General features: G+C 52.6%; 1 protein-coding gene across 1 annotated transcript; it reads right to left on the reverse strand.

Annotated features, from left to right (window-relative positions):
• Nucleotides 1–3,321: 3,321 nt before the first annotated feature.
• On the reverse strand, nucleotides 3,322–6,131 carry LOC137672745 (protocadherin beta-16-like). Its single transcript, XM_068417140.1, has 2 exons — nucleotides 3,693–6,131; nucleotides 3,322–3,423 (listed from the first exon to the last, which is right to left on the reverse strand). Exons 1-2 carry the CDS (start codon nucleotides 6,129–6,131, stop codon nucleotides 3,322–3,324), a joined length of 2,541 nt encoding a protein of 846 aa, XP_068273241.1.
• Between the last annotated feature and the right edge of the window lie 5,778 nt (nucleotides 6,132–11,909).

Raw genomic sequence — 11,909 nt, forward strand, 5'->3', positions numbered from 1 at the left:
AGAAGAGTCTGGCCCCATCCCCTTGACACCCTCCACCAAGGTATTTGTAATTGTTGATAAGATCCCCTCTCAGTCTGCTCTTCTCCAGCTGAACAGCCCCAGCTCTCTCAGACTCTCCTCATAAGAGATATGCTCCAGCCCTCTGATCATCTTTGTAGCACTTTGCTGGACTCTCTCCAGTACCTCCTTATCTTTCTTGAACTGGGGGGCCCAGAACCGGACATAGTACTCCAGATGTAGCCTCACCAGGGCCATGTAAAGGGGCAGGATAACCTCCCTTGACCTGTTGGCCACACTCTTCCTCACGCACCCCAGGACACCACTGCCCTTCCTGGCCACAAGGGCACATTGTTGGCTTATGGGGAACTTCTTGTCCACCAGAACACCCAGGTCCTTCTCTGCAGAGCTGCCCTCCAGTAGATCAGCCCCCAACCTGTACCGGTGCGTGGGGTTATTCCTCCCGAGGTGCAGGACTCTACACTTGCCTTTGTTGAACTTCATGATGTTCCTCTCCGCCCAGCTCTCCAGCCTGTCCAGGTCTCGCTGAACGGCAGCACAGCCTTCTGGTGTATTGGCCACTCCTCCCAGTTTGGTGTCATCAGCAAATTCTCTGAGGGTACACTCTGTTCCTTCGTCCAGGTCATTGATGAATAAGTTAAACAGGACTGGACCCAGTACTGTCCCCTGGGGAACACCACTAGCCACAGGCCTCCAACTAGACTCAGCACCGCTGACCACAACCCTCTGGGCTCTGTCGTTCAACCAGTTCTCGACCCACCTCACTGTGCACTCATCTAAGCCACACTGTTGAGCTTTCCTATGAGGACGTTATGGGAGACAGTGTCAAAAGCCTTGCTGAAGTCAAGGTAGACAACATCCACTGCTCTCCCCTCATCTACCCAGCCAGTCATGTCGTCATAGAAGGCCATCAGATTGGTCAAGCGTGATTTCCCTTTGGTGACTCCAAGTTGACTACTTCTGATGCCCTTCTCCACATGCTTAGAGATGACGTCCAGAATGAGCTGCTCCATCACCTTTCCAGGGATGGAGGTGAGGCTGACCGGCCTGTAGTTGCCGGGGTCCTCCTTCCTGGCTCAGAAAAGCCCCTTCTGCCTCGCTTCGGCTTCTGAGATCGGCCCACATTCCAGGTCACGCTGATTGCCCCTACATAAAATCCACTCCAAAGGCACGGATTGATTTATTTTTGGGGTGGCTATTTCCTCATCGGTGACTGTGACAAGTGATCTTGGAGACAGCACACTCACCCGAGGGAGTTCCAAGCAGGTTTTATTGTTTTCTGTCATCAGGCATTTGACTCTTAAAAATGTGTGAGCGACACAAAATATCACATTACTTTATGGATCAATAGCGATTATAGGAAAAGAAAACAGAAAGCTTCTTGATGCCCTTTATTCTACAGTGCTCTAAATTTATTGTAAACCTGGTAGCCTATTTTACTGTAAAACACAAACTACTTCTAACTCTCTACTACCTTACACTCACAAACCCGGCAATGGTCGTTTCAAATTTACATTAAGAAAACAAAGGTAAATGAATACACTGCTCAAAGCCCACTCTTACAGTACGGAGAACCTGTAAACTCCTGGTCAAACATGCCAAGTGTGCCAGTGCCAGCCGTTTCTAGTGTAATCAGCTTCTGTTTGGTATTAAGGAATAAGCTTGCAAGCACCACTTAATTTTGCTTCATATCTGTTTGGCCTGGGATTGAACAGACTGCAGAAAATTAAGACATTATTACAGACCCTCTCCATAAGAAAAAACAATGCAGGAAAGGTGATGCAGGAAGAAGTTACCTTGAAGATCTGCTCCCAGTTTACAGGATTTCCCTTAACATGTAGAAGCAGCAGCACTCTCACAATCATACATCAAGCCTCGGTATAATCAACATGCAACAGTCCTCCTCCTCCGTCCATATCACAATTACAAAATACCAACATGAATAAAGCACTGCTCAAGAGGAGAGTGATTTTGTCCTCTCACAGAGAAACCTTGAACCTCCCTGGTACTTTTTTGGTGGGTGTTCGGTCTCTTCGTTCTCTTTTCCCTGTGAGGACAGACACGCTTGTCTTTCTCCTCACTTACTGCTGGGTGAGCCAAGGGTTTGGATCAGAACAGACATTGAACTCCATGCCCCTGTTTGCAGGGCAAGCTGCTTGCGCAGGTCTGGGACCCGTGTCTTCGGAGAGGGGAGCTCTGCCCTGCAAAGAACAGAGTGGAGGTTGTCATTTGGGCGTTGAAGGTAATCAGGCACCAGCGAGAACCTTAGGGGACATGTCTTACACCACTGCGTGTGTGGCACCACTCTTTACCCAGAGCCAAAGAGGTGGCTGGACAGGGCAGTGGGTATTTGACATGAACAGGGACAATCTAAAGCCAGGAACCATCCTCCACTCTAGACATCACAAAGGTACGACTGCAAACCTTTGATGAGTCCAAGGGAGTAATTTAAGAGGGTAAGAGCCCCAAATAAAACCACTTTCTCACAAGCAGTAAGTGTGGTTTAACATTAATGTATCAAGGTGAGTCCTTGTCTCCCCTGAGGCTACTGCGACTGAGGTTCTGGAAACCTGCAGTAAAGTGAGTCCAAGTCATCAGTGGTTATGAAATACAAAAATGTTAAGGGGTGACTGTAAGATGGTGCTTGTGGACCTTCAGCCTCCTATATATTCATCGTCCAGACTCTTGTGAAGTGCTAGATGGATCCCAAGAAACTACTAAGCCCACGTTTAGAGGGGAACTTGGACTCAGTGGGAGAGCGAGGAGAGAAGGAGATGTTTCAATGATCACCCCTTGTCTCCCCAGTGCTCTTTGAACAGCCGGAGTTCAAAGGGCGTCTCAGATATGACTCGCTTTAAGGTCACAACAGCGTTGGGAAGAGAAGTGCTGGTACTATCCGGGATCACCTGACTGGGTCAGTAAAGGACTGGGAGGGTGCATTGTAAAGCCCCGATAACCACATTTTTCTGGCCAATACTGTCCATCCAAGCCACAAAAACAAAAGGGAATTTAATGGCAGAGCTGCCCACCTCCGTGGCCTCCAGCAGCTTGTAAGACAGCTTGAGTTCAGCACTGCCACCACCCTGGGGAACGGCACTTGGCAGCGCCGAGAACCAGCTCCTAACAGCAGTGCAGGGGACGCTGTTAGTGATGTGACAGCCCTTTGCACCGTTGTCCCCGCAGTCCCGGTTGGCACTGGACAGGACCACTACATTCCTGGTCTTGCCGCCTCAGGGAGCACGTGTCCCTAGAAGGGGTGGCATTCCTGCTCCGGGTCCCTACGGAATCTACACACTGTGTGGCTCACACATCCATCCCTCTACTACTCATCTTCTCATGGTCCAGCTCCCTCCCTCTGGAGTGACACTGAAGAGTTGACATAACACGAATACTCAGCGCATAGAGCTGGGTGCAGAGAGGCGCGGTTAGTCAGCACTCGGGGAGCAGCTGAGCCATGCCGGATCCTCCTGGGAGGTCCCCGCCAGCGACTGTGAGCCCCCCTCTATCCTCTCCTCCACCACCACTGCCTCCTCTCCTCCCACCCCAGTACCTCCCCCACCACTAACTCCGCACCATCGTTACTCCTTCCTGCCAGGGGTGAGAGGACACACCCCCCCGCCCGCACTTCTCCCTCCCCTCTCCCCCCATGGCCTCGGCCCGCCCAGGCCACTCACCTCTGCAGCCCAGTCGCCTTCTTCCCCGACGGTGGCCGCCTCTTGCGAGCACACCGAGCTGCGCTGCTCGCCCGCGCCGGGGGGCAGCCCGGCGGGGAAGCAGGGCAGGAGGGGCCTCAGGAAGCGAAAGTCGCTGTTGACGGTGCCGGCGGCGAAGCAGACGTCGTAGACGTAGCTGCGGGGCAGGGAGCCCGCGGTACTGTCCGTGGGAGCCTTGGGGAACGTGGGCAAGCTCTCGGCCTCGCTCCGCCTGGCCCGCCGCACCTTCAGCACCACGGCGGCCACGGCGGTGGCCAGCAAGAGCGCCGACACGCAGGCCAGGCAGCCGATGAGGTAGAGGGTGAGCGGCCCGTCGGGCTCGGCGGCCGGCGCCTCCTCGCTCACCCGCAAATGGGCGTCGGAGAAGCCGCTGACCAGGGCGATGGCGAGGCTGGCGGTGGCCGAGCGCGGCGGCTGCCCGCTGTCCCGCACCAGCACGACGAGGCGCTGCCGGGCCGCGTCCCTCTCCGCCACGGCCCGCGCCGTGCGCACCTCGCCGCTGTGCAGCCCCACGCGGAACAGCCCCGGCTCCGTCGCCTTCGCCAGCTCGTACGACAGCCACGCGTTCTGCCCCGCGTCCGCGTCCACCGCCACCACCTTGGCCACCAGGTAGTCTGCCCGCGCCCAGCGCGGCACCAGCTCGCCCGCCGCCGCGCTGCTGTCGTGGGGCGGGTGCAGCACGACGGGCGCATTGTCGTTGGCGTCCCGCACCACCACGCGCAGCACCGCCTGCGCGCTCAGCGCCGGCGACCCGCCGTCCGTGGCTCGCACCGCCACCTCCAAGGCGCGCACCTCCTCGTAGTCCAGCGGCCGGAGGATATAAACGTCCCCACTTTCAGAGTTGACCGACACGTCGGGCTGCTCCTTGCCCTCCTGCTGCACCAGCGCGTAGTTTACGCGGGCGTTATTGCCCGAGTCGGCGTCCGTGGCGTTCACGCTGCCGATGCGGAGCATGGGGCTGTTGTTCTCGGTGACCGACATGGTATAAACCTCCTGGGTGAACTGCGGGGGATTGTCGTTCACGTCCGAGATCTGCACGAAGATGTTTTCCCGAGAGCTCAGCCGCGCCGTGCCCCAGTCCGTGGCTGTGACCGTGATGTTATACTCCGCCGTCCTCTCCCTGTCCAGCGCCGCGGTTGTTCTCAGTTCGTAGTAATTATCAAAAGTGGGGGTGAGACTGAAGGGCAAGTCCCCGTCGATCGAGCACTCGGTCCTGCCGTTGTCCCCGGAGTCCCGGTCCCGCACGCTGAACAGGGCCACGACGGTGCGGGGCGGGGCGTCCTCGGGAATGGAGGCGGTGAGGGAGGTGAGCGCTATCTCGGGGGCGTTGTCATTCACGTCCAGGACCTCCACCTTCACTTTGCAGTGCGCAGACAGTCCCCCGCCGTCTGTGGCTTTCACCACCATCTTGTGGCTTTTTCCTTCCTCGAAGTCCAGGTTGCCCGTGACCCGAATCTCCCCGGTGACAGGGTTCAGCTCGAAGAGCTGCTGGGACCCCTCCGACATCTGCGTGAAGGCGTACCGCACTTTCCCGTTGGACCCTTCGTCGGGATCCGCGGCCGCCACTCTGACCACCAGCTGCCCCGCGGGGCTGTTCTCGGCCAGGCGCACCTCGTAGACCTCCCGGGAGAACACTGGCATGTTGTCATTGGCATCCAGCACCACGATGCGGACCTGAGCCGTGCCCGACCTGGCTGGCGAGCCCCCGTCCGTGGCCGTGAGCATTAAATTCAGCTCTCGCTGCTCTTCGCGGTCCAGCTGCCGCTCCAGGACGAGTTCCACGTATTTTGCTCCATCTTCCCCTGCTCCTAGAGCGATGGAGAAATGTGAATTGGACCCCAGGCTGTAGTCCTGTAAACCGTTACTGCCCACGTCCTTGTCCCGGGCGCTTTGCAGGGGGAAACGGGACCCAGGAGATGTCGTTTCGGGAATCTCCAAAAACATCTCCTTCTCCGGGAACACGGGGGAGTTGTCGTTCACGTCACGAACCTCCACCTCCCCTCGGATCAGCTGCAAGGGATTTTCAAAGAATATCTTAAAGAAGAGCGTGCAGGTATCGCTCTGCGGACAGATCTGCTCTCGGTCCAGCGACTCCTTTGCCGTCAGGACCCCGGTGCTTGGATTGAGGCGGAAAAACTGCTCGTTCCCCTCGGACACCACGCGGGCCTTGCGAGCTGCCAGCTGGCTCGGAGCAACCCCCAGCTCCTTCGCAATATCGGCGACAAACGAGTCCCTCTCCATTTCCTCCGCCACAGAATAGCGGAGGCTTTCGGCCCCGCTCTGACACACGCAAACGCACAGAATAAACACCATCACTTGCCTCTTGCTGTCTCCGCTCCGTCTCCCGCACGCCCTTATTCTGCAGAAAAGCCATCCCCCGGCCTCCGCGGGTCCCAGCATCGTGAAGCAGCGTCCGAGGCAGAGCGGTGTTTGGCAGGAATCCCGGGGTGAGGGGGTCTGAAAAGCCCCCGAGCACCCCGACTCCGCGCTCCTCCGCCCTTCCCGAGCAGCTCTCACGGCTTTTTTTGTCTGCCTGTGCCTGCAAAGCCGGGGCGGGCACAGGAACCTGCCTCTCCGTGGCCAACATCCCCACCCAGTGTCGCAAGGCGGAATAGATCCTCTGCCTTCTCTGTCGGGACAGCGCTGCTGCTATGGACTTTGCTGCTTGAACCTGCACTCTGCGGGCTAAACTGTAGCCAAAAGGTTCCGTGTAAATGCTCTCTTCGCTCGGAAGCAGGCTGCTCTGGGTATCCCTTCCCAGCTCGCAACCGGCAACTCCTCATGCACAGCTCTCGTTTTCTTCCGTGTTGTGTAGGTATTGCAAGAGCTGCTGCTTCCACAGGATGCACTGTGGCATTTTTCCTTCTCTTCTCCACTTGTTAATCAGCACAGGACAATTAGCAAGTGGGGCGGGTCAGAAAAGCACCGCTGTTGTATATGGGAGCTGGTGCCAGAGAGCTTCCAGGGAAAGGCCCTGGAGCAAACGCTTCACCCTCACCCTAAGCTCACCATCACCTTAGAATGATAGTGCTGTTCTAGGACACATCATCCTAATGCTGTTGTCTTCACATTGTGTATCACACCTCGCCCAAAGGACACACGACTTTCATGCTTTTCTGTGTCAAAAGCGTTTTTCTCCTTAATTGACGGGAGTCTCCTCCCCTGCCGCCTTCGCACCCTGATGTTACCACACAAGCTTAGAAATAAAGGTCCCTGTGCTCAGAGATCAAAGCTGAACTCCCGCACCTGTGTAAGGACACACGGCCAACAGCTATTTAACACAAAAGGCAAGGAAACAAACAGGAGAGCTCATCAATTAAACCCTCAGATACACAAACACTACAGAGCAAGAGCTAACGGAGACAATAGCAAAGCGCAGGGATGTAACGACACCCGTCGATGGGCCATTAAGGGAACTACTCAAGTGTAAACTACAAGGGCTTCAACCAGAAACTTTGTAAACGATACGGGAAGGGAAACAAATACATTATCAGAAAGGGTCTCACAGGGAAGAGGCAGAGCGAGGGGTCCTGAGCGCTGCCTGGTCGTGAGAGCCAGGACCCCTGTCGAATACCGGCTAAAACCTCAGGGTCAGGGACTCATCGCCAGCCCTGAGGATCCACCGACACCGCGACTGCTCCTGCGGACCCGCGGCGAGCTCCGGCAAATGCATACGCAACGTGCTGGAGATGTGCACAGCTGCCTCCAAGACCAGCCCTCCTCTTACAGGAGAAAAAAAGGAGGGGAAAACAAAATACAGCTTGCAGTACTTATTTTTGGTTCAAGCAGTTTTATTTCAGCTTTTACTATAAAAGGAACCACGCTATTTTATATATATAAAGTATTCTAACCTCTTTCGCTTTGATACTTTTCCTTAATTTCCTAGTTGTTTCCCCCCCTTATTTTTGTCTGCTAAAAGGGCTGATACTGTCAAGCAGTACTCACCAGGTGAAGTCCCAGAAATTCGCTGATGCCTTCATTTGTTTTAAAGTAAAACTTTCGCGATTGTGTCCGTAGCAGACAGTAACAACCAGGGTTGACTTTAGAACTCCGCAGAATTTTAGCTACTAGAGGACTGCACGGATGAAGCCTTTTTTTGGTTGTTTCCTCTTACACCCTTGGACTCGGAAGTGTGATAGAATCTAAAAGGCTGACATCAAAGGCCAGGTCAGCTCGCTCTTCCTTTCTCCCCTTCCAGGGACGTGTCCATCTCTCGAGTTTCTGTCATTATCTCCAACACAGAAGCTTGATGTAAAACCAACCGTAGGCCAAGTGCAGCAGTAGATGCGTGGGGAACGTGGCTTCTCTCCTCATTCGTGTCATGCAAAACCAGCACTGACACCTGGAAACCCTTTGCTTTGTGCCCTTGCCAGTGCTCCTGGGTGTTGGCACCTCTGAGAGAGAAAGGTGTATTTGCTTCTCTGTAACCTAACCCTTGGCAGCAGGGAACAGCCACAAGCTGAGAAGAGCTTCGTTACAGACACTTCCCACCCTGCCTGCAGTAACCCGGTAATTGTCACTCCCCTCATTTCAGAAGGGAAATGGTGTCTTTCTGCTTCAGGTGTGGAAGGGTGTAAGAGGAACAGTGATCCTTAATGGAGCTCTTGGCTATCATAGTAACTTTGCACGTCAGAAGATGCTGCTCTTAGACTGAAGCTTTTATGCTTTCAGATTTTAGAGAAATGCAGAATAAAGAGGGTCACTTACCGTGCATTAACTGGATAGTTAATGCTGGTGGTTTCTGTTGGGTCACAACAATAAAATGGATGTGCATGAGTGGAAAAGAAGCAGGACGTACACTGCCAGTCAAAGGCACACCATGTTTTAGGACAGACTACGGAACCATAGCCATAATAAGAACGTAATGCACATAAACGTGTCAGAGAATTCGCTTATCTCCTTCAGCACATCGTGATGTTGCAGGCTTCCTTGTTTTTTGGTGTAGTGATGACGTCTGTATCCTAAGAAAGTGGCTTAAAATGACGAAAACCGGTTTCCTCTTTAGTCTGAGATTTACATCAATGCTAGACAAGAGCTACAGCAACATATTCTGCTCAGTTCTTGGTATGTCTCCATATTTCAGAACACAGTGTTCCTAACAGAGGATTCTCCCCACACTTCTACAGCCTGAGCGATTTCAGTTTCCAAAAATCCACTTCTCTCGGTCTTTCCAGCTGGGAATTCAGATCTGCCGAGTGAAATCTCAGCGGTCCCATGCCAGGTTTTCTTCCTCCCTGTATAAAGGCTCCTTCCCCATCCCTCGAGCCCATCCTCCTCCAGCACACCCTGCGGGCGGTGTGGCTTGGGAGGAGCAGTTGCCTGCAGATCAAAAGCACAGATGCTTCCCCGAGTCACTGCGGTTTCCACGCCCGAGCGCACAGAGGGAGCGACGTTCCTGTCCTTTCATTCCCAGCCAGCTCCCAGCACGGGTTTCTTCTCTCGCCTCTAGCATTCACACAGCCCCCGAATTCCCAGCTCTCCTGTGGGACTGGCTGCATTCACTCCAGTTAATGCTTTCCCCATCACTCTATTAAATGTGAACATTGATTTCACGCGGTATTAATTCGGTGCTTACCAACCAACGGGCTCTGCCTGAGTCACCCCAGACCTGCGGCGAAATCCTTCCAGATCCCCCAGGAATGGACATGGGAGACCATCTCCCCCCTTCAATTCCCCGATTCTGCCTCTTGGCGTTTCCAGACGGTTCTCGATGCGGCAATTCGCAGCACATCCCTTGGAAAAGCTTTGAACTAGGGCGTATTGAACGGGGACATTTCGGCCGAGCTCTCAGCTGATGTCAGCCATCCAGCATCCGACTGGTGCTCGCTGGGCTCTCCCTGCCCGGCAGCTCCCCGCCCAGCAGCAGCCGTGCACGCACAGCCCTGGCCAACAGCGGCACTGGGCGCCCAGCGTGGGAACTGCGCATGGGCATCTACCCCCGAGCCTCAGCACCCATCTCCTCCGTTAGCTTCTGGCTATTATTACGGCAAAATATGACCTTCACACCTGAAGTCTTTGGCAAATAAACGCATTTTCTTAGTCCTTATTGAGACGTTTGGGCTGGCACTAATAATCCAGGCAAGTAGGAAACGTCCAGAAGGCGTCCTACCACCAAACTTTCTGTCAAATGTGCTTAGCAAAGATGTGTGCTACAGGCAAATGTAGCGAGCATTGCTCATGTGTTGTGTGCAACATCTTCCAGAAGCCAGAGGGATAATCGAGGCGTTTTCAAGCACAGGCTGATTGCAGGAGGCTCAGAGTTTTGGATCTTTTCTGTTTCCCAAGGAGACCTCCGATGGTTGTGTGTCCTCTTCTAGAGTAACCTGAAGTTAAGAACCAGGTCAGTATTAGTAGCAGCATGAACCTCCACCTCCCCTCGAATCAGCTGCAATGGATTTTCAAATAATATCTCAAAGAATAAAGTGCAGGTATCATTCTGCAGACAGATCTCAGATGTCCTCTTGGTTCAGTGACTCCTTTACTGTCAGGACTCCGGTGTTTTGATTGAGGCAGAAATGCTGTTTGTTCCTCTCGGACACAACGTGGGACGCATTTCCTCCTAGGTAATTTCTACTAACACCAGTTTGTGAGGTTATCTGCTCTAAAATCTCCCCTCCTAAATTCGAAGAATAAGGGGAAATTCCCTGCCTCTAAAAAATACCTTCGCAAAGACATTCTGCACTCTGCAGTCTCCAAGGATAATGCTGGACAGAAGATACCTGCCAGATGTCTACCCCAACATTTTCCATCCTACATCTTTTGAAGGCAACGATTTCTTGCTCTCTTCTCTCTAGCCATGGCAATCTCAGTACTTCTTGTTTGAAAATGAATTCTCTCAGCTTCAATACTTTGCTACTATGAATGTCTGTTGTAGCCAAATAATTATTCTCATCTTCATAAACTTTGCACTTAGTGGGATCCAATTTTTCCATCCTCAACCTCGCTCCTATGTCAAATATGCAGCAATTTTCTTCATAAATCCCTCAGAACCATGTGTTTTCTTGCATCCTGAGGTCTCAAATGGCCCAAAAAATTATTTTTACTTTTAGCTTTAAGTTACTGTATTTTCTGGGGGAAAATGTCATCTGCTGAGATTTTTTTCATGTTCTTGTGTCCAGTCTGTATGACTCCTTCCACAGTTTCCTGCAGTGGCTGTTTCAGTTGACTAGGAGATAGATACACATGGAAAGTCACATGATGAACAGTCAAGCAGCACAAGGTTGTCAGGCAATTCAAGTTCACTATGTGAATAATCTTGGCTTTCCATGTGCTTTTCATGAAGCAACAGAGAATAAGATGATTTTCTCAGTGACATATGGATAGCCTTGAAAAAGATACTTCAGGGACAGAAGTGCCACACAGGCATTTCATGAACATGGGCGAGAAACTTCCAGCTTATGAAGACATGTTTCTACAATTGGCTAGCTGAAGATAGTGGCTAGAAGTGATTGAAGGAAAACAGTTCAGCAATATAGTGCTGAGAAACAGCAGAAAAAGAAAGTGAGAAACAGCCAGACTGTAGCCGTTCTGGGCACAGAAATAGCACATTTACTTTCTAAAGGACAGGCCAGGAAAGAAAGGATCTGGGGAGAGGCTGGCTTTGGACAGGCTAATTTTGAAATTCTAGCTGGTGATCTGAGGAGAGAAACAGAGATTCAGCTGAGAAGCAGATTTGGAAGTGAAGAAGAGAAAGGGAGAGCAGGAGGGGGGATAGCAATGGTTAGAGGTGGGAAAGTTGCTATGCAAGAGGGGCCAAGAGAGGACAACCATGAACCTGTTTGGTTGACAAGGCTGATCAAGAAGGGTAAGGACAGAGAAATACATGTAGGATCCATCCTGAAGGCAACTTAGGAGGAGCTTTTTGATGTGGCACCTGTAAGAAAAGAATCAGAATGGGCATTAGAAAAGGGAAAGTGGGGTCCAACCAGCCAGAGTGACACGGGTATGGGGAATTCTGGAGAAAAGCAGGAAGGGCAGCAGATGCAGTTTGAAGTCCAAGCAGGTGCGTGGATCAAAAAGGAGTGAAAATGGACATAAAGAAGGAAGAAGCAAACCAGTTAGGATAGGATGGTAGGAGGAAGAAAGGCTGAGATACAGTCCTTTAGGTTTGTGTTTGTCTTTCCCCCATTCTCAGTCTCTGGCTTAGGACCTAGATATCCTCTTTTCCATCTTTCTCCC

The sequence above is a fragment of the Nyctibius grandis genome, chromosome 22, assembly GCF_013368605.1.
Source record: "Nyctibius grandis isolate bNycGra1 chromosome 22, bNycGra1.pri, whole genome shotgun sequence".
In the NCBI taxonomy this organism is placed as follows: Eukaryota; Metazoa; Chordata; class Aves; order Nyctibiiformes; family Nyctibiidae; genus Nyctibius; species Nyctibius grandis.